Raw genomic sequence first — 23,266 nt, 5'->3', positions numbered from 1 at the left:
TTGACGTTGCTATTCTAGGTGATGCTAGGATTGAGGAAAAACAATGGGGGAAATTACAAAATCCACGATTTACAGATCAAATTTGAACACTTATGGAAAAAGCAATCTATTGTTATACCAATTTGATTGGAGCCCTCAAATTGATACCTAAATGAATTCCTCAATATCTGGAAAGATTGAATTTATCAGACCAGAACACTTTAATTTTACAAAAATAAAAAATCCTACTCTTGCTTGGATCTGGTCTATATGTATCTATTTATCCACTTACATGAAATATCCCCTGTTCGTTTAATATAAATGTATTTATTTTTTAAATTCATAGGATCAAATTGTGAAAGCTTCTTGGGGGAATCAACCAGTATTCTTGGGTTGGATGGAAATCAGACATTATCGTCAAACAGAAGAAAATATTGTTGAAATAAACAGACAATTAGCAGGCAAGCTTGGCATCAAAGATGGACAACAGGTTTGAAATGCAATCTTCTATTTGTATACGTAGAGTAGGATATGAAGTTGATACATATGGAATATATCAGTTATTAGTTTCAAAATCTGGCTTCTTATTAAATTATCAAATTGTCTACAAGTTATGCTTAATAAAATACCGAGACCTAGCAAACATATTTCAAATGACATAGTTAACTTTTGAAATGATTGTTGTATACATTCTCTATTAATTTATTTGCTTTGCACCTGCAAAGCACATATACATCAAGTGCATTTCTTATGGGATATGCAGACATGATACACAAACGAAGAACTGCACACAACAAAGAACATTGCTTGAAAGGAACATGCAGAAATAATACAGGTATTCCTCAACCGAAGACTATAATGGAATCTACTCATTACATTCAGAAGTCACGAGTGTCATTAAATGAAGTGCCTATGCGATCGCCTCGTTTACAGAGCCCTGTTCTTTTTTTTCCCAATGCAGCCATTAAATGAATGTGCAGGTTGTTTAGTGAAGCACAGGGTCCCTAAGGGACCATGAGGAGCCCCTAGGAGGCCTAGCACATGTCCTACGCTGGGCCTCCCAAAACTCTTCCCTCCCCCCCCCCCCAATCCCCTTAGGCACTCAGTGTGCCACTTCCCATCCCTTGGGATTCCTGCACGCTTTGTGTCTACTTAATGCCCCACCTTGCCCCACACCCTTTTCACCCCATGTCATCCATTGTGCGCTTACCTTTCAAAGATTTCTCGAGCTTGATTTAGGAGGAGGAAGGAGGGTAGGCAGCTCTGTTCCTGGACCATGTGGCACAATCCTGAAAGCAGCTTAGGACAGCCACATTAAATTGTGGGTGCTCTGAAAATGATGGTCGCTTCTGGGATCACACCACACAGCCTAGGAATGGAGTGGTTTGCTCTGCTTCTTTAAAAATGAGTTCCAGAGAATTATGATGGGCAGGGAACTTTCCAGAACTTGCATTAGGGAAGCAGAACAAGCCTCTTCATTCAGAATAAAAGAATTGGAAGGGACCTTCTAATCTAACCTGCTCAAGCTGGAAACCCTAAACCACTTCAGACAAATGGTTGTCCAATCTCTTCTTAAAAACCTCCAGTGTCGAAGCATCCACAACTTCTTGAGGCAAGTCGTTCCACTGACTAATTGTTCCAACTGTCAGGAAATTCCTTCTTAGTTCTAAGTTGATTCTCTCCTTGATTAGTTTCCATCCATTGCTTCTTGCCTTGCCTTTGGAGAATAGATTGACCCTCTCTTCTTTATGGCAACCTCTTAGATATTGAAACACTATCACTTCATCCCTAGTCCTTCTTTTCATTAAACTAGACATACCCGATTCTTGCAACTATTCTTCATATGTTTTAGCCTTCAGCCCTCTAATCATCTTTCTTGCTCTTCTCTGCACTCTTTCTGGAGTCTCAACATATTTTTTATATCGTGGCGACCCAAACTGGAAGCAATATTCCAAGTGTGGTTTTACCAAGGCATTATAAAATGGTATTGACACTCGACATGATCTTGATTCTATCCCTGTATTAATGCAGCCTAGGACTGGACAATGTGGTTTGATCCTAGAAGTGGACACTATTTTCTGGCCAGCCTCATTGAACTGTGGAGGCTCTGTAAATGGCAGCTACTTCTGGGATCACACACTACATGGCCCAGGTGCAAAGAGGCTTGTTCTGTTTCTCTAATACAAGTTTTAGAAAGCTCCGCATTGGGTCAGACCTCATGTAAAATAAGCAGAACAAGCCTATTCGTTCCTGGGCCACGTGGCACAATCCCGGAAGTGGCCACTATTTTTAGGGTAGCCACAATTCAGTGCAGCTGACCAGAAAATGGTGGATGCTTCTGGGATCACACCACGCAGGCCAGGAACAGAGCAGCCTCTCTTCTTTCATCACCCAAGCGCTGGAGATTTTCAAAGAGTAAATGAAGAGGGTGTGAGGCATGGGATGGGAAGCAGGCCCCCCGGGACCCAGGGTGAGGATGTAAACAGGGGGACTCCTGCAATGTCTCTATATTCAGTCATAAGAATGAATGACTGTAGGGTACTGCAGCGGCTATAACTTTGGAACTGGGGTGTCAGTAGCTTTTGGATGGTTTGCTGTAACTTTGAACAGCTGCTAAGCAACCGGTGGAAAGTTAAGAACTAACTTTACGTTGAATTATTTTCAGTTCATCATTTATACCTCTCTAGTATTGTGACCCCCTAGGTGAGATCTGCACCCACCCTTCTGGCTTTCTGAAAAAGTTTGAAGATCTGCCTCTGCCAGCTGCCCAGGCTCCCCAATGAGAGCATGTCATTCTGGAGATGGTTAATGAGTTAAGACAAGACCCCAACTCCTCACCATAGCATCTAGTTTCCTTCCTACTCATCTTTTTCATTTTCTATATCAATTTTAGTGTTAATATTTACTGTTTTAATATTTTATTTTATTAAACTGCAGCTGCCTCTAGGCAAGATGGCTGGCATTTAAGTTTAATAAATAAAATAAAATATTAGAATATTTTTGCTTAAGATTCAGTGAGTCGGTCAATAGGTCAACAAATAAAAGTTTGCACATACTAACATTGTTCTCAAACTGTTTAGTTTTGGTTACTGTCAGAATTGAATAAAATACCATTTATTTGAGGATGTCAAAAGTATCTTTTATATTGGCAGAGGGAATAAATAACACTAATTATATAGTCAGATTGTATTTTGAAAATGTATGTTGCCAGTACAGATCAGCAACCATGTGATTGTTATGTCAGATTTTCTTTTCTCATTTAGAATTATTTTCAGTGGACTGATTGTGAAAATACTGAAAGTAATTTAATTAGATTTCTTATCTGCCAGGTATTCCTTGAACCCTGTTCTCAGGTTTTATCCTGTCAGCAAGTAGAAGTAGAACCAATGTCAACAGATGATTGGGAAATACTGGTAATGCAGTTTTTTAATATAATTCTTATTTTTTCTCCTCTTGTCTGTTTGCACCTTAACTAAACATGCTGTTTTATTTGTTAAAACCATTTTCGTGTCTTCATTTTGTTGCAATCTTCTCAGTCAGGATCAAAAAAATGTTAACATTCTGTAAAATGATTATAGGAGCTGCATGCATTGTCCCTGGAAAGGCATCTTCTTAATCAAATTCGAATAGTATTTCCAAAAGCTATCTTCCCAGTGTGGGTTGAGCAACATACTTGTATCTATATCCGGATTGGTAAGTGTTTATGCAAGACTTTATCAGATTTAGAGAGATAATTATAATTTTGGTATATATATTAACATTTCCCTTTTTATTTTAGTTACTCTAAAGCCCCAAGCTCTTTATGGAAGACTTGAAGCTTGCACAGAGCTTCTTGTATCTCCTAAATTACGGCAGTGTGAAGGTAGTTTTGCCATGTTGCCTTCCCTGAAAGATGACATTGTGCAGGAAGATGGCCCTGAAACTGAATTAAAACCAAGGAAAAGAAATGAGGAACCCAAAGAAACACATTTAAATAAACAATTTCAGCAGCATCAGCCAAACGCAAAGGGATCACTGAGTACAAATATTTTCCCAAACATTTGGAATTTACTTGGGAACATTTTTTTTTATAATTCTGAAAAGCAGCATGAGCCTTCTAATGGTATTGATGAACTGAACGCTGCTAAAAATCGTCTCTTAAACTTGATTCAGGTGGATTCTGTTTTTAGAGTATGTCAGGGGCAGCCTCCCAGCATGAAAAATACCCTGGAAACATGCACATTTCAGGAATACAACACTGTTTTTGTTTTTCCATGGAATGAAGTATTTCCTGTTTTAGAAGCTAATTCTCCAGTTTCCTATGGGAAAATTAGTAAACTACTTTCTCCAAAACAGCAGATGCAAGAGTTAAAGTATCATCTAACATCAAAGAAAGAGAAACATCTGTTTAATACAGAAGACCAAAAGCAATTTACTTCGAGTAAGGTTCAAGAACCTAATGAGTTTTCTGTTGTGCAAATAATATGGAATGGATTTGAGGATCTAAAGGATGCCATAATGTTCAATAACAATGTGGAACAACTGCATGTTGGAAGAATTTGGGTTAGTGAAATTTATGAAGGATACAGGGAAAATCATCATATTAGGCTCATTAGCATTTTAAATCAATTTTTGATTAGTTGTTGACTGATTAGAGCCATGATGGTGAACCTATGGCACACGTGCCACAGGTGGCACACGGAGCCATATCTGTGGGCACACAAGCATTGCCCTAGCTCAGCTCCAGCATGTATGCGTACGCCAGCCAGCTGATTTTGGGGCCTTTTGGACCCACCAGAAATTGGAAAACAGGTAGTTTCTAGCCTCTGGGGACGTGGGGAAGGCTGTTTTCGCCCTCCCCAGGCCTGCTGTGCCATTGTGTGCCAAAACCGGGGGGGGGGAGGCAGGGGGGGGTCGCGGATGCATGCACGGGGGGCAGTCACATTGAATTATGGGTGTCGGCATGCGTGCGCTCAACCCCCCGTACTCCTCCCAGCTTTTGGCACGCGATGGCAAAAAGGTTAGCCATCACTGGATTAGAGAATTAAAATATTTTACCTAAAAACTAAGGTGTATTAAATTTTAGTGCTTACTCAGAAATAAAAAAATGTGGTTATTTTGAGTGCTGGGCAGCAATCTTCAAACTATAATGCTTAAGACTGTTCTTTTGTAATTAGTGAGCACTATATCCTAATCCAACTTTAAATAAAATAATTCAAATAATTTCAATTTAAAAATACAAATTTAGTTTGCTTTATTTACTTCCAAGTATTTATATACCTTCCTAAATCAAGTTCTTAAAGTGGATTAAAGTAGCAAAACAAAAATCAGTGTATTTTTCATTTGTTTTTGTTCACTTGGACATTTCTGCTGCAAAAATAGGGTTACAAGTTAATATTATTGCCATAAATAATATGAAAGCCAGTTTGGTAAAGGCACAAGGCTAGAAAAGCAGGAGACTGAGTTCAAGTATTAGTCATGAAAGGCAGCTGGGGTTAATGTTAAGGGAAAATAGGAGAAAGGTGTATTGGATATGTTCGCCCCCTTGAGTTATTTGTAACAATATTAAATGTGGGATACAAATAATTAAACCAAATCAAATCAATCAATAGTGGTGAAAAATACAATGCAAGGAATCCTTTTTTCCCTTGAGAGAATTGAGAAATTATTAACATTTTAACTACAATTATAGCCTTTGAATAGCTTTCAAATCTTAAGTTGTCTTTATTTCTTTCTCAAATCTCTATACCAATCATCTCACCTAAATGATTCTACATAAACCTCACTACTATACCAGTGACTACATCTTATGAAAGATTAACGTTTTTCTATATTAGAGAAGGAACTGTTTGTGATTTTTATTTTGTATTTCAGATACCTGAACGGTTGAGAAAGAAGCTAGATATAGAAATGCATGCTGCTGTCAGAATCACGTCAATCAGTTCAGATCCTAAAATTCCAACCTCTCTTAGAATTCAGCCTGAACGTACTTTAGTGAGTTTGACCTAATTGATAAACTGTTGATAAACTTTCCAGTATCTTATTGTCTACTTACAAATTTTACTTCAACTCTCCTCACGCACCTATCTCTGGTATGCAAACAGCATACCATGGCAGCAGTGGTGCTGCCAATGGTGCTGGGACTGAAGTAGAAGCCTGAGGCCTTCAGCAGCCAGCTGTTGCTGCTCTTGGCCTCTACTTCAGCTCCAGTACCAAAGAGTGCCACCTCAAGTCCTGTACTTCAGCTAGCTATCTTTACAAAGCCTTGCAAAAAGTGCCTGCATGATTTGGAGAAAAGCACACAACGTTTGGAAAAAGATGACCACAACATTCTCATGAGGGTTTGGAGGACCTCCAAAGCATCCTAAGAAAGGGACATGTGGCCTTGGGGAAGAAAAGCCAGGCCAGATTTTTTTTAAAAAAAAATTGATTTATATGCCGCCCTTCTCCGGAGACTCAGGGCGGCTTACAAGCAATAGCCTTCATCCTTTTGTATATTTATACAAAGTCAGCTTATTGCCCCCACAAACTGGGTCCTCATTTAACCTACCTTAGAAAGGATGGAAGGCTGAGTCAACCTTGAGCCTGGTAAGATTCGAACCTGCAGAAATTGCAGGTAGCTGTGTTAATAACAGGGTGCATTAAACCACTGTACTACCAAGGCTCCAAGATATGCTTTATCAGCATTGGAAGAAGATGGCAGAAGTCATGGCAGGGCCAATGGAGCACAGGGCAGCAGGGGCAGCTGAGTCTGTATGTTGTGAGGGTAGAGTGGCCAGGGCTTGAGGTAGCATGACGCTTGAGGTAACACTTCCTAGTGGTGCTGGTGGCTGAAATAGAGGCCCAGGCACAGTAGTGACTGCTGAAGGCCATGGACTTCAGCCCTAGTGCTGTTGCCACCATCACCACTAAAGAGTGCCACTCTGCAGGGCAGCCGATAGGACAGAAATGGGGAGGAGATAGGTGAGTGGGAGGAGTTGAAGCAACCCTATGGTCATAAATGTGAACAGACTGCCTGAATTTTGATCACATGACCAGCTGTAACTTTGAAGACTGGGCATCATTATAATTCATTCAGTGCTGCCATAACTTCCAACAATCACTGAATGAATAGAGGGCTATCTGTAATTATATTTTTCTATTAATTTCTGATAAATTTGTCCTCAGTTAAATGTTTTATCAACAGTTATATTTTTTTTCTAGCAACTTACAGTAAGTCACATTCAGCCCCAAATTATTCAAAGATAATATCTTAATGATGAGGCATCTCTTTAGTGTATGCCGAAATGGATTAAGCCTCCCTAAAAGTTGTAATTTTTAAACTAATTCTTTTTTCCAAAGTTTTGTCAAATGAGTATTTGGATGATATTATTTATAGCCTAAATTTACTGAACAGTCATAAATGAATGGCTTACACTCCAAAAGTGCTTCACAGGCACAGAAAGCTCGTGGCTTTCTAATGATTCATCCGTTTCTCTCTGTTCCTGCTTTCATCCCACACGATCTATATCACAAGTTGCCCATATTTCTCCAATTCTTACTAACAATTCTCTGGCATGGTGAAAACAGTTATGTTGATTTTTTACTTAAAAGGAGCATGGCAGGAATTCTGCCAGTATAACTATGCTCCCAAATGTTCAATTCAACAGAGTTGGTAGAAATCGGTATGTTTAGTTCAGTTCACAGTCTTTATTTTATTTTTTTTAGGCCGTATTCCCCTACAATTCTGAGCCATATCGACTTATTTAAAGCTATTAAATCAATGTCCATTTTTAAAAATCTACGTTGCAATTTGTACCCTGGAAAAATCCAAGTGTTTTTTGTTCTTTAGTTTCCAAATAAGCATTTAAGAATAAAATTTCTGGAATGCTTGGATTGGTTGAGGGCTTACTCACTGTTGATAGAAACATAATGCCAATATGTCTGAAATTGTCATTTTGTATAAAAGACGTGAACCCTGCCAAATTTATATACTTTACCCCACAAAGACATCAAAGTGCCTTAGAAGATAACAAAAATGAAATCAACTTCTGATTACTGGTAACCCATCAGCCAATGGGTAACAGAATAAGAAAAGCTCCTTATAATTTTTTTATTAGAAAAAAATATTATTGAATTAACAGTCCTCATCATTTTTCATTTTAGAATAAAGGAGTAAGTGAAGAAGACATTAAAGATGCATTTAAATTGTGGCTAGAGGATTACATTAGGCTTCCCTTGATCACAGCAGAAGCAAGCTATCTACAATTGGCACTTAATTTTGGTAAGGAAAATTCAGCTTCACTTGTAACTATTGGATGTTGCAAGGTTTTTCCTATATATCAATTTTAAAAGATTTAGCCAATTACAATTGCATTTCAGTTAGTTTATCTAATATATTAGTTTAATAATTAAATGTCTCTTGCCATAAATATTTTTTGATAATTTATAAAAAAAGCTGCAATATTGCAAAGGAAATAGGTAATGTTTTATTTATTTGATTGTAGCACATCCAGTCTGACCTAACTGTAAAGGACCTTTCCCTCTGCTCTGTTTAGTTCTTTAAAATTGGGTTTTTTTTATAACTAATGAAAAGGAAAACTAAAAATAATGAAATACACCAGCAGTCCCCAATCTTTTCATCTTTGCCGACTGGTGCAGGGGAGGGGAAAGGGGATGGTTCCATGCAAGCAGCAGGTGAGCATGCATGCACAGAGAGAGCTCCACATACGCCCACTGCTTGCACAAATGGAGCTTTGCGTGTAGGAGCGCACCACCTACTGTTTTGCACAAGTGGAGTTGCGTACACACACATGCTCACTCACAGCTTCTGCAGCCCAGTTCTGAATGGGCTGCGGCCCAGTAATGGGCCACGGCCCCCAGATTGGAAACTCCCAATGTCCACAATGAAACTCATTGTCACACCAACTATATTTACTAAGTTAAAATATGGTATATTTTATATTGAATTATAATCAGATTAATGCTCATTGTATTTTGGAAGGCCTGGAAGACTTTGTCCTCACTGTAGTCACTTCTGACACTGAAGAAGAGAAAGCCAGAAATACTTTCATCTTGACCCCTAGCTTGCTACAGAAGGCAAATATACAAGTAAATATAACTAATTTCAGATAGTCAATAATTTAAAATGTTAATGCAATTTACTCAAGATTATTATTTGTATTGATTTTCTTGATTTCTATCTAAGATAAAATATTAGATTTTACTACTTATAAATTTATGATGCATTGTAATATTTGAAGAGAATTCTGGAGAAACCTCTTTGCAAAACAAGCTATTATCTTAGCTTACTTTAGCTTAGTTTACCTTATCATCTTATCTTATCTTTTAATTTGCTGTTCCTGACCATAGTTCTGTGATTAGTAGCAGGTGAAATGTGATGTTATAACCTAAAGAGTTGAAGTTTTGAAATACAAGGAAATGTGAACCTTATTTTGAATACAGTATTGTAATTTGAGGTTTGCACATCACTGTTAAAGTGCCTATTGTTATTTAAGTGCATCAGTCAATTTAGTCAAGAAATTCATCTTGAGCAAACTATGCTCGAGTTCTGAACTTCGGATGCCTTATACGATGTGGATGAGACCAACATTTTCAGTTCATTTTTTAGTAAAGAATATTAAAGAGCAAAGTGTGTGAAGTCTTATAGCTTAGTATATTTTAACCTTAATACTTCCCATAACTGAGCCACTTTTTCTTACTTTATGTAAGTTAACAGAAAAATGTGTGCTTGACAGCTTCTATTTTTATAAGTTCCTCCAAATAAAAATGAGCTCCAAAATTGGTCCTATCCACCTTGTGTTGTTTTGATATCACTGATCACAGCTCCCCATTAATTGTTTGAAAAACCATTTTGGAAATAAAAAATATGCCTGTCCACAGAATATGATACTTGTTCTTGTGTTACACTACATGCTTCTAGAGTTGCTACATAAATGCTATTTTTTATTTTTAAGTAATTGTATATCATTATGTCTTCTCCAGGATATTATTTCTGACTGATCAGAAATAAACTTTATTGGATTTAATGGGACTTACATCAGTATAAATGTGGCTTCTCCTTTATCACTTTTTCTGCTCCTAACTATATTCTTTCTGCAGGTTTTGTTACATCCCGAGTCTCCAGGATCCAGCGGTAATAACTTCCAGTCTTGTTGTGAACAGCCTTGGCTCAATCTAAACTGCTTAGGGTAAGTCATTTTAATAAAAACACAAAGGAAAGAAATGAATGATGACTAATTGAATTTTTTAATATTCATTGTGCATAATGTTCATCATCTTCACATTCAGTAATATCACAAGTGTAAGCATACGGTATTGGATTGCTTTATACAGTACTCTGAAAACATTGGACCTTTATTTGATATGTAACTTGAGTAGGGTAGACATGAAAGTTCTCGATTTTGTTCTTTGCAGAGGAGTGGATAACATTGGATTATCATCTTTGAAACACATATCGCATAGCCTCTTGATACATCCCTTGTCTCAAAAACTAGCTCCCTTCTGTGCTGGACTATGCAGTGGGGGTATCCTAATTACTGGAGCAAAGGTAAATAGGCTTTTAATTTCCCTTTTAGCATGCAGGATATTTTCATTTTAGTTATCTGTCTTTTTATGTCAGGCAGTCATGAAATTGTTTCAATTTGCTCCTTCTAAAGGAGTATTTTATGCAGTTCTTTGACTCTTAAATATCAATGTATAACAAATATATTTCTTTGCTGCCTTATACATATATAGAAGGCTGTATTATATAGCCTTCTATATATGCCAATAAAGAATAGAAGCAAATTTTAGAATCTCTTCTAGAACCCTGAAACTGGTAGTAAATATATAGATGATGATTGATTTTGTGTAACCTGAGTTGTGTAAACTCTGCCTGTTCTCATGGATCTGAAATTTCATTAAATTAATATGATTCCAAGAAACCAAGGTTCCAAGGTTTTACTGTGAGACAGGGAATGCAAACATGAGGGGTTGAATTTGCATTATATAGAAATATAAATGAAAATCTTCTCAGTAGCTGATCTGGTTCTTCAGATGAGGCAATGACAAATTATAAGAAATAATAAGATAAACTAAGTTGAGCTTAGTTCGTACAGATAGCTGCTCAGGTGTCAATGGAGAATCCCAGAACAAAGCACTGAACTCTCTTTGGAACAAGATATATCCCCCATTTGACTAGTTGCCAGAGGCTTTAATTGGTGGCAAACTGAGGGGTTACAGTCATTCATTTGATAAAGCCAATGATACGAAGCATGGGAAATAGATTTAAAAGACTGAAATGGTATGTAATAACACAAGACATTTGAGTACAACGCTCGATTAAGCAGATATTTTGCTGGTGGCTGAAGGAATGATAGATTTCTGAATTTATTGAACTTCTTCATTTTATCAGTTTATATTAAACTATTAGAATGTATTTTCTTAGAGAAAATGGCCAATTATAGCTAAGGCAACAATTTCTGTAATTTTCAGTATGTATTTTCAGTTTCAATCCAATTTTCTTTTACAGGGAAGTGGCAAATCAACATTAGCAAAGGCCATTTGTAAAGAAGCATTTGATAAACTTGATACTCACTTGGAAGTGATTGATTGTAAAGCTTTAAGAGGTAATGTTTGTCTTTGCCTATGTGCATTTTCTATGTGCATAGTAATGACTTCCAGCATTTATTCAACCTAACAATTCTTAAGAGTTAACTATATTAAACTATATGACTTTAACCAGAGTTCAGATCTCCTGTCCAAATGATGGTTTAATATTTATATTTGCCTTATTATAATTGGGTGGGAAAGGGGCACAGTGGCTAACACGCTGAACTTGTCGATCAAAAGGTCGGCAGTTCAGCGGTTTGAATCCCTAGTGCCGTGTAACGGGGTGAGCTTCCATTACTTGTCCCAGTTTCTGCCAACCTAGCAGTTTGAAAGCACATAAAAAATGGAAGTAGAAAAATAGGGACCACCTTTGGTGGGAAGGTAACAGCATTCCATGCGCCTTTGGCGTTGAGTCATGCTGGCCACATGACCATGGAGATGTCTTCAGCAGCACTGGCTGTTCGGCTTTGAAACAGAGATGAGCACCGCCCCCTAGGATTGGGAACGACTAGCACATATGTGCGAGGGGAACCTTCACCTTAATTGGTGGGTATTGGTAAGTGAATATTGTTAAAACTTGTGGATATAACCAGAACTGAAGCAAAGTTACATAAGGATACATTGATAACTGCATTGGATTGGTAAATGGTCCGCTTTTTTTTCTATCACTGACAATACATAAATGTTCCAGGGAAAAGATTAGAAAGTGTACAGAAGAAGCTGGAAGAAGCCTTCCTAGAGGCAGCATGGAGACAGCCGTCGGTCATTCTGTTAGATGATCTTGATCATATAATGGGTGTTCCCCTTGCTCCAGAACATGAGAACAGTCCTAAAGCAGTCCAGAGCACTTGTCTTGCTCATGGTAAATGGCTTCTGGGTTTGTTTGTTTGTTTGTTTGTTTATTTATTTATTTATTTAGTTATTTATTTATTTATTTATTTATTTTTGATGGATTGGTTCGATTTATATGCCGCCGTTCTCCGGAGACACAGGGCAGCTTACAATGCGTTAAGCAATAGCCTTCATGCTTTTGTTTATACCTGCTTAGTAGGGCTTTAGCCCCCGCCCCCAGTGGTGTTCTTTTTTGTACAAAGTCAGCTTATTGCCTCCACAATCCGGGTCCTCATTTTACCTACCTCGAAAGGATGGAAGGCTGAGTCAACCTTGAGGCTGGTGAGATTTGAACATGCAGTAATTGCAGGCAGCTGGTGTTACTTAACAGCACTTTAGTCTGCTGCGCCACCAAGGCTCTTTTTGTTGGGTTGTTGGGATGTTGTTTTTTTAACCGTGCTGTTAAGAATATTCAAGTATATTAGCATTTTTCTATCTGATTCTAAATGTCTTCCTTGGTTAAATCAAAATGTGTTGCTTATTGTTGTGGGAAATATTGTTCTGGAACTGAATATAGTTCCAGACTGCCCTCCCTCCCCCCCACCCCTTTTCAGAATGATCCCTTATGCTAGCTTCCCAGGAAATCCAATCTTTCTGAAGCAGAAGAAGGGCTTTTCCCTGCTTCAGGAATGATCCCTTTTGAAAGCAGGGAGGAGCCAATAAATCATGATAATTTAACTCATGTTAGTGGAAGTAAAAATTTTTTACTGTTCTGTGGGCATGGCTTGGTGGGTGTGGCAAGGGAAGGATATTGCAAAATCTCCATTCCCACCCCACTCGGGGGCCAGCCAGAGGTGGTATTTACCAGTTCTCTGAACTACTCAAAAGTTTCCGCTACCGGTTCTTCAGAACCTGTCAGAACTTGCTGAATAGCACCCCTGTTTAGCTCTCTTATGTATTGAAATGGATGAATGTGTTAATAACATGTTTGCCTCTGGATACACAAAGATATCAAGGTTAGGAAGTCAAAGTGCTAAAAATTAATACCTGGAGACATAATGTTAATCTATAACCCCGAGTGTAAGGAAGAGATCGTCATTTTTCTCATAATCAGAATGGCCAGTAAAAGGAAGCTTGAATCTTTAGAATCGAAGCTTCCTTTCTCCAGTCCAGTGGAAGAATTCCACTTCTTTTTTGACAGGCAGGTCTTTCTCTCTGCCTATTTATTGACCTACATGGTTGCTTAGCAACCACACCTGGGAGATGGTGAGCAAGGCAATCACATGGGTACCTAGTTTAACGACTGTCATGATTTGCATCCATAATAGAATAGAACTGGCTGCATTATGATACTAAGTTGAGGGCTACTATAATTGATATGCTATACATTGTATCCATTCTTGACAACATAATAAATGCACAGAATGTATAGGCATTTCTTTGTGATGCAAAATTAAAATACTGTAGGGTTGTAGATGCATAGGACAAATGCCCATTGGAAATAAACAGAATACATAGTTTCAAAGCCAGAGGTCTTTTTATGGAACAAACTGAACTTTAAGAAGTTCTTGTGTAAAATTTAATAGTCATATAAATTCTGTTATATAATCTTTGAATGTATAAAAGTTGAACTTTTTTAAAATTCTAGTTCTGAAAGAAATGATAAAAGAAGTTACTTCCATGCACAGTTTGGTTGCACATATTGCCACGAGTCTATCTGAGCAGTCTCTACATTCTTCCATCATTTCTACTCAAGGAATTCATATATTTCAATGTTTCCAACATATTCAAGTTCCAACTCAGGTAAAAGAATCATAATTCAGCTTCATTTAGAAGTTATTTAAAACCATAGAATCTTATTCTGACTAATTTTGCTTGAAGTTTGAAATATGATATATGGAATGTTTAGAGCTGCATTTTATCAGCTTCCAAATTTAGCCCTTTTACTTACGTTTAAAATTGATGTTGTTTATTTTTTTTGTACCTGGCATAGAGGTAAAATTGAAGCTTTCAGGAATTTCCTGGCTAAAATTGCTGTTTTTCTTTTCAGGGGCAAAGATATGAAATACTTGAGTCCATTATAAAAAACAAATTTGACTTCAGTTTACAGAGATTCTGTGATCTTGACCTCCATCAAATTGCAAAAGAAACAGAAGGATTTGTAGCTAGAGATTTTACAGTGTTAATTGATCGTGCCATCCATTCATGCATTCTTAGGAGGGGAACTTGTAAAAAAGAAGGTATATGTGAGCTGTGATTTTATTCTAATACACTTTAAAATGTTTGAAGGATTTTGTAACACAAAGCCATTAAATATAGAAAATAAAAGGCAAGGGGTTTTTTTCATCTTCTATTCGGTCATATATAATTTTTGGAGACTATACAGGTCCCTGCAGTTTTCTTGGCAAATTTAAGAATTAAAATAATGTAAGATGGCATTCGTATGTTTATTGAAGGCATATATAATATTGGATCCTTTCACAAATAGAACTATGATATCCTTTGCCTTAATGTTGAAGTAATGACTCTTAACAACTGTAGTTGTTCACACTTTGCAGATAAATTGTAGGGTAAGGAAGGTATTCTTAAATTTTGTACAGTCTTAACCATCCAAAATAATAAATAGAGTTGTCTGAACCCTAATAAAAGAAACTGTTGGCTTTGCTCTGACGTGGCCTCAAATGCAAGAGTTGTTGAAGGAAAATCCCAGCATTGGTATCCCATTCAGAGACCTATCCTGTGCCCAACAGCTCAGTCAAGGCTGTCCATATTCAGATGGAATTGAAGCAATATGACTCTACCCAAATTTCTTGCAATTGTTTATGTCAGCAATCCTCAACTTTTCTGGCTTGGCAAACTGGCACGGGATGGTGGTGGTTCTGTGTGAGTTGTGTGACCATTTGTGCAAGTGGCAGGTGTGGCCACACCTGCCACTCTCCCAATAGAATAGAATAGAATAGAATTTTTATTGGCCAAGTGTGATTGGACACACAAGGAATTTGTCTTGGTGCATATGCTCTCAGTGTACATAAAAGAAAAGATACGTTCATCAAGAATCATAAGGTACAACAATGATAGTTATAGGTTACAAATAAGCAATCAGGAAACAATATCAATATAAATTGTAAGGATACCAGCAAAAAGGTTACAGTCATACAGTCATAAGTGGGAGGAGATGGGTGAGGGGAACGATGAGAAGATAAGAAGATTAATAGTAGTGCAGACTTAGTAAATAGTTTGACAGTGTTGAGGGAATTATTTGTTTAGCAGTGATTGTGTTTGGGAAAAAACTGTTGTTCTAGTTTGCAGTGCTCTATAGCGTCGTTTTGAGGGTGGGAGTTGAAACAGTTTATGTCCAGGGTGTGAGGGGTCTGTAAATATTTTCACAGCCCTTTTTTTGACATAAATGGAGCTTTGTGCACAAGCGTGGGCGCCCACTCACCCACCGTTAAAAACTCCATTGTATGAGATACCCAGAAATACTTTGTGTGTGGCTTAGTATTCCAATGTAATACATGTTCTTCTCTGTTTTCACAGATTTGGTTCTATCAACTTTAGATTTCCAGAAAGCTATACAAGGTTTCACCCCAATATCTTTGAGAAACATTAACCTCCATAAACCTCAGAATTTGGGCTGGGATAAAATTGGTGGTCTTAAAGAAATGCAGCAAATACTTAGAGATACCATCCAGCTACCTGCAAAGGTATTTTTATGTGTGTGTTTTTGAGATCCGAGACAATTCCTTTTATCATTCTATTTTGTCTGAGAACTATAACAAAGATTTCTGAAATGTTCTAACCTAAGAAACAACCCTTTCACAACCTAAAAAGGGCATGTGTATGTATAAGTTGTATAAAGCAATTGATAATTATTGGTCTTAATATGTATTATAATTATTATAATGCACATAATTATTTTACATAATTGTGTAATTATGTATATGTATATGTATATATATATAATGCACATAATTATAATACACATTAACTCACATTAAAGTAAATGCAAAAAACAGTTGTCATCAGTAGAAAGCAAAAACATGTTTATTACACTTGAAAGAAGTATAATTAAATGAAAGTCCTAGTTTTTTAAAAGAAGCTACATTTTTTCTAGAATTGTTATTGTAGAGATCGTTACGCTAATTCTATTGATAATTAGGAAATACTCTAGCAAGCACAGAAACACAGCAACAAGGGTCAAATGAGTGTTAGGCAGAGTTTTGATACTTTTAAAAGCAGATAATATTTCTGATATGTTCCATTTCCAGTATCCAGAATTATTTGCTAATCTACCCATACGGCAAAGAACAGGAATCTTACTATATGGGGCTCCAGGAACAGGAAAAACTTTATTAGCAGGTGTAGTTGCCCAAGAGAGTGGAATGAATTTTATCAGCATCAAGGTAATAAATTGAACGGTTATGTAATTCCTGAGAGTGCTAAGGTGTAAGTGATTGGTTTCCAAGTAAAATACATATAGTGTTTGCCAGGTAACTAAAGCCTTTTTAAAATATACAAGATGCAATTTTGAATCTGTTTTGCAACTATCTGTATATACAATTAACGTATATTAATACAGTGATTATAGAAAGGCCTTTGATTGAAGTCATGTCAAGCTAGGAGATACAGAAAATTGGTGGCAAAAAAACACACATGATCCATTGTATCAGCCTTTTGAGGAGTTTTTGTTTGTTTTTATTTTCTCTTTTATTTTAATTTTTATTATTATTAATTATTTTTATTACAGTCTGTCACACAGCCAGCCAGGTGTTCAGAGTGGATTTGGCAATTTTGTCTGCCAATTAAATCCTTCCCAAAGACCCAGGGATAGGCAAATGTGGATGTTTGATGGTATTACAAATATTGTTACACAATGTATTTAGTTTGTTTCATTGTTTTGTTTTGCTTTACATTTTGAATTAAAATGTGGAATGTGTTCAGAAAAATGGACATCTCAGAAACATGTATTCTTCTTGTGAGGGGCTTACATACAGATCAGAAAACCCCTGTACTGATAGATTGTGGTGAAAAAGACTGGCTCCAGATTGGCAAAGGAGTGCAACAAAGCTGTATACATTCTCCTTAATTCATTCATCCTATATGTGAAATACATACTAAGTGAAGGTCAATTGGAAGAAGATAGCTATGGTTCTAAAACTAAAAGATGAAACTTCAATAATCTGTGCTACTGTGACAACCCTTCCCTGACAGCCGAAAACAGGTATCCTCAACCTACAATCATCCAGTCAGTGACCATTCAAATTATGATGTTGGTGAATGAATGGTCATTACAACTGGTCTTCTGAGTTGCAGTTGTCCTAGAAACCCATTGGTTACATTACTGCACGGGTATCAAACTCTCAGTGTCATGTTGCCATCACGTGAAGTTTCATGATGTTTTTTCCCTTTGCGGAGCTGTGGTGGGTGTGGTCTTCGCGTGACGCATCCAGCCCACGAGCCTCCAGTTTGCCAGTCCTAAATTACCACAATTTAGTTGTTTGGTAACCTGTTTGCACTTAGGCCAGGTTGCCAAGCAGCCACAATCATGTGATTGCCACTTGTAACCTTCCCTGCCAGCTTCCTCAAAAAGTCAGTGGAAAGGGAAGGACAGAGAAGATCACAAATTGCTGGGGTAAGTCTCGCCTACCTGTGCACACTCCCCCAGCCCTCTGCATTTGTGCCATTCGAGCCACTCATGCACCCCTTACTTCTACACACCATTCCCAAACCACATGGTACCTCTTATGCACTTTCTCACACCAACGCTGATCCTGCATAGCATCTTTCACTCAGCCTCCCTACCTGTGCAGTGCCTCTCACACACACCTCCCCACAACCTCTGTGGCACCTCTTACACACATCCTTTTCACATCCCCTATTCATTCCCCAACCACGCAGTGCCTCATTCACATCCTTGTGTAGCCCTCTGACGCCATGCTGTATCTCTCATATGCCCATTCCAACTCACACAGTGCTTCTCACACATCTCTCAGACCTTCACGCACCCTCCCCAATCCACATGGCTCATTTTGCACACCTACTCACACCCTTCTGCTTGGTATGCAATGCATTGCCTGACTCCATCCCCAACCTAGAACCAGGCATTTACATGCCTGTTGCCTGGCATGTGCAATTTCTGCTAGTTTAGTTGTAGGAAGTTGGCAAAAGTTGCCTGAGGGATTCAGTTAACAACAACAACTGAGACTGACGCTAAGCGATAAAGTCATGCTTTACAACTACATTGCTGAGGAATGAAAATTCTGGTTCCAATTGCTATCTTAAGTTGAGGACTAATTATACAATGCTCTGCAAGCTGGAGTAATATCAAGATGCATGGTGAAACAAATGAAACTGAAATTAAATATAAAGAAGATCAAACTAAGGACAATAGCTAGAACTAGCCTTAAAATTGACAATCAAAATATCAAAGTGGTGGATAGCTTCTGCCTTTTAGAATCAACTATCAACAAGAAAGGACCAAGCAGTCAAAAAAGCTACAAGTTACAAGCAAGCAGTTGCTAGAGCAACTATTATTTATTTAATGTATGATGAGAACATGACAGAAGAGAAGTAAACCTATGTAAACAGTCCACATAATTATAAATAAAACTTCTATAAAGGTATGGCAGTGGTCTCATAACTGGATGTCCAATTCAGCTATCCAGGCGATCACCTCTGGTGTTGCTTCATGCAGAGCAACCATGAAGGTCTTGAGAAAGAAATTTAAATTCTAGGATGTTTCTATACTTACAAAGATCAGAGTCATGGAAGCTTTGCGACACTCTATGGAAGTGAAAGTTGGATTTGAAGAAGAAGAGTTGGAAAAGAGTATTGATGCTTTTGAACTTTGGTGTTGGAGAAGACTTCAAACAATACAGTGAACAGCTGAAAACAAACTGATGGATCAAGGAACAAATAAACCTAGAATTCTCACTAAAGGCACAAATGTCTAAGCTCAACTTATCCTACCTTAAAAATACCATGCAAAGACTTAGCATTCTGGAACAGGCTCTAATGCTGGGAAAGGAAAGAGAAGAGCATGACCAGCAGCAAATCGGATGGACTCAATTGCGTGCCAATGGGTATATAATTTAAATAGCTGTGGTGGGGGGAATTATGGATATATTGTCATGTACAATATCATGTGGTTGCTTGGAGTTGGCAGTGATGTGATGCTCCATAACCATCAGTCAATCAATGGAAGGAGATTGTACAGGCAATTTTCTGTAATCATGCCAGCAAAACTCAGCAGAATATTGATAGTAGCATCTATTTTAATATAGTTTTATTATTTAATTGTATAAAATGTTTGTAGGGACGCGGTGGCTCAATGCTAAGACATTGAGCTTGTTGATCAGAAAATCAGCAGTTCAAATCCCTAGTGCCGCGTAACGGGATGAGCTCCCGTTGTTCCAGCTTCTGCCAACCTAGCAGTTCGAAAGCATGTAAAAAAATAGGGAAAAATAGGGACCACCATTGGTGGGAAGGTAAACAGCATTCTGTGCGCCTTTGGCATTTAGTCATGCCAGCCACATGACCACGGAGATGTCTTTGGAAAGCGCTGGCTCTTTCGCTTTGAAATGGAGGTGAGCACTGCCCCCTAGAGTTGGGAATGACTAGCACATATGTGCGAGGGGAACCTTTACCTTTACCTATAAAATGTTTCTATATAATTTATCTTTAGTATATTAGTTTTTCTCAGTAATTTTAACTTTAATTTTAAATTTAATTCAAAATTTAAAAGTATTGTATTATTGTTGTATTTATGGTTCAAAAGAATCCTTAGTCTTGTTTATTCCTCTTCTTTGAGAAGTATAAATCCTTGACAGTTTGAAAGTTGTAGTAGAAAAGTGAGATAGAAACATTTTAAAACAATATACATTTAAAAGTGTGTTAGAAATATTTTAAATCACTATATTTTTAAAATTACTTATTAGCGCAATTGCTTTTCACTTGTACTATATAACTTGATTTTTTGGAACATTTATCATTTTGTTTTTTGCAGGGGCCAGAACTGCTCAGCAAATACATTGGAGCAAGTGAACAAGCAGTTCGCGATATATTTAACAGGTTGGGTCCAGTAACACGGTGTTGTTTCCTGAGTCTATTTTTATGATTATTACAAAAAAAGTCATTGAATTTGCTAAGGGGTGATCTGAGAAAGACAGAGCAAGAGGATTATGAAAGAAAATAGCTAGTCCTGTACCAAATGAATGATACAACCATTCTAAGTTACTTCACTGAAAAAAATAACTTATGGCCGTTTTTCAACACTTAAACCCATTGCAGTACTCCCATAGTCACATGAACAAAATTCAGACATTTCACAGTTGGCATATTTTTATAATAGTTGCAGTGTCCTGGGGTCATATGATCACCTTTTACGACCTTCTGACAAACAAAGTCAATAGGGAGCTGTTCTGCCCCAGCTACGGACCCCAAAGAATACAGCACACAGAAAGTTTGTACAAAACTTAATTTACTAAAATAACTCAGTCTTTTTCAAAACAAAGGCTGTTAATAAACTTTCTTAACAGCCTACAAGAAACCAAAGATAAAGTAATCACAATTTTACTACAGTTGGCAGAAAGCCCAGAAGCAATTTACAGAGAATCCAGACGCGAAGTAGAGTGAACTAAAGTTGTTCCCCACAGATTGCTTCAATCGGTGTTCCTCCTTAAGTAGGCTAAGGAAGTGGCCAATTAGCCCCAAGCCTTACTCTCGAGGAGACCTCCTCCTGAGGAGCCACTCCTGCCTTTTGGCTGCTCTGCGCACCCGTGCATTGAGAAGAGGCTCCTCCTCTTCGTCCTCTTCACTTAAAGGAGCCTCTGGAGGTTCTTAAGGCCCTGGCTGAATCCTTGCCTCTAGCACCACATCTTCTCCACCCTCCTCATTGTCCGACTCGAGTGCCAGCTGCACAAGCTGCTGGCGCAACACTACACCAGCCTTCTCACTGTCAGAGTAAACTACAATCCGCACAGACCGCTGACGGGCCACAACAGGAGCCAAATTCACTTTGCAACCATGTTACTAACTTAACTAATGATTCACTTAACACTTTCACTTAAGAAAGATTGTAAAATGGGACTTAACACTCACTTAACAACTGTCTCGCTTAGCAAGGGAAATTTTGGGCTCAGTTGTGGTCATACGTTGAGGACTACCTGTAACAGGATTTGCTAATTTCACATTTTCACTTTTGGTAGATGATGTTTTGTTTCTTCAATCTCAAGTGTATTTATATTGCAGAGCTCAAGCAGCCAAGCCATGCATACTTTTCTTTGATGAATTTGATTCTCTTGCTCCTCGAAGAGGTCACGATAACACTGGTGTAACTGACCGAGTTGTTAATCAACTGCTGACTCAGTTAGATGGTGTAGAAGGCTTAAAAGGTATGTGTATATATATTGTCCAAAACCAATCACAAAAGCAAAGTAAAACAAATATAGTAAATAAAAGAATAATATTACATTGCTAAAAAGTCTGAAATGGTAAGTTGAAGGTGCATTAGATGGTTTCTAGAAACAAACCATGGTTTATTGATAAAATTTTTGCAACCTCCTGAGAATTTAATAGCATAAAGGAAGAGCATAAATCTCATAATCAGAAGAGCAGTTCAATTATTGACAACTGAGGTTGTGAGTTTTCATCCTTCTTGTGCATACAATAGGTGTTTAAATAACGTAACTGCAGCTTTCATATATAAATTTAGTGTATCTGCTAGGTGACTATATGTGTACTTTTGGTTTTTCTTGCCTAAGTGTAAGACTTTACTTTTCTCTACATTGAATTTCATTTTGTTAGATAGAGCCCAGTATTCAAGTCTGTCAAGATCCATCTGGATCTTGAGCCAATCATCTAGGGTGTTGGCTATTCCTGCCAGCTTAATATCATCCTCAAATTTGGCAAGTTTCCCTTTATGTCATTTCTGTCATTTCTGAAGATATTGAAGAGTACTGGGTCTAAGATGGGACTTTGTGGTATTCCTCTGCTTACTTCCCTCCATGTAGATGTAGTACCATTAAAGGCTACTTGTTGAGTACAGTTTGTCAGCCAGATACAAATCCATCTAATGCTATCTATACCACTTTTTTCATTATTACTACTGAATTTGGAAATTTGGAAATGAAACCTAATACATAGATTCAAAGCAATCCCAGCCACCATTAATTTGGATGATATGATTGTAGGCTAGATAATAAACCTTTATCAGAATCTGATTAGTTTGATCAGCTTTCAGAAGAATAGCCATGATTAAATTGTTCATACAAAATAGGCAGAGTGTGAGAGTATGGCATATCAGAAATCAAATATAACAATTAAAATATATAATTAAATAAAGTAGCAAAATAAGTTTTTAAAAACCCTTAATTATTACATTCTCATGTCTGATACTTTCACAAAGATGATTGGCGGGTTTTTAATAACAGATATTCTTAATTTGATTTTAGGAGTTTATATACTAGCAGCCACTAGTCGTCCTGATTTGATTGACCCTGCTCTTTTGAGACCCGGTCGATTGGATAAGTGTCTATATTGTCCACCTCCTGATCAGGTAAAGAAATAAAATACTATGCCAGATGTTACATTAGGGAGCGCTTGTTTTCCTCTGTAAAATAAAAAGGCAGAATGAAATGTATTTCCTGACAATCACTAGTATGGCATGAAATCAGTGATAGTATGTTCTTCTCTTAACCTGTTGTAAGCATGAAAGTCAGACCAATTATTACGTAATTATGACCTCCAAGTCTACTGATTGTATTACCATCTCAGATGTCAAACAGGCAACCAGGTCATTATAACCTTATGCAGCAGCTTCTTCCCTTGGCTCAGGCTTTCTGAACACTCATAGTTTTAAATAGTATTAAAAAATTAAGCCTTGGAA

General features: G+C 37.5%; 1 protein-coding gene across 2 annotated transcripts in view; it reads left to right on the top strand.

Annotated features, from left to right (window-relative positions):
- Positions 1-23,266, top strand: part of PEX1 (peroxisomal biogenesis factor 1) — a 35,656-nt gene that overhangs the window by 1,753 nt on the left and 10,637 nt on the right. For both annotated transcript variants that reach the window (XM_034402252.3, XM_087892881.1), the window contains exons 2-19: positions 326-469; positions 3,309-3,392; positions 3,558-3,672; positions 3,758-4,521; positions 5,833-5,952; positions 8,104-8,221; positions 8,942-9,048; positions 10,060-10,148; positions 10,375-10,507; positions 11,471-11,567; positions 12,242-12,412; positions 14,030-14,184; positions 14,432-14,621; positions 15,919-16,085; positions 16,650-16,784; positions 20,387-20,451; positions 21,631-21,773; positions 22,833-22,936. In XM_034402252.3, coding sequence (XP_034258143.1) covers positions 326-469; positions 3,309-3,392; positions 3,558-3,672; positions 3,758-4,521; positions 5,833-5,952; positions 8,104-8,221; positions 8,942-9,048; positions 10,060-10,148; positions 10,375-10,507; positions 11,471-11,567; positions 12,242-12,412; positions 14,030-14,184; positions 14,432-14,621; positions 15,919-16,085; positions 16,650-16,784; positions 20,387-20,451; positions 21,631-21,773; positions 22,833-22,936 — 2,901 coding nt within the window. The remainder of the gene's footprint in view (positions 1-325; positions 470-3,308; positions 3,393-3,557; positions 3,673-3,757; positions 4,522-5,832; positions 5,953-8,103; positions 8,222-8,941; positions 9,049-10,059; positions 10,149-10,374; positions 10,508-11,470; positions 11,568-12,241; positions 12,413-14,029; positions 14,185-14,431; positions 14,622-15,918; positions 16,086-16,649; positions 16,785-20,386; positions 20,452-21,630; positions 21,774-22,832; positions 22,937-23,266) is intronic.

This window comes from Pantherophis guttatus, chromosome 4 (genome assembly GCF_059756535.1).
Source record: "Pantherophis guttatus breed Tessera chromosome 4, ASM5975653v1, whole genome shotgun sequence".
Classification (NCBI taxonomy): Eukaryota; Metazoa; Chordata; class Lepidosauria; order Squamata; family Colubridae; genus Pantherophis; species Pantherophis guttatus.
The sequence above is the reverse complement of the archived record's forward strand: the minus strand, read 5'-3'. Positions and strand labels throughout refer to the sequence as shown.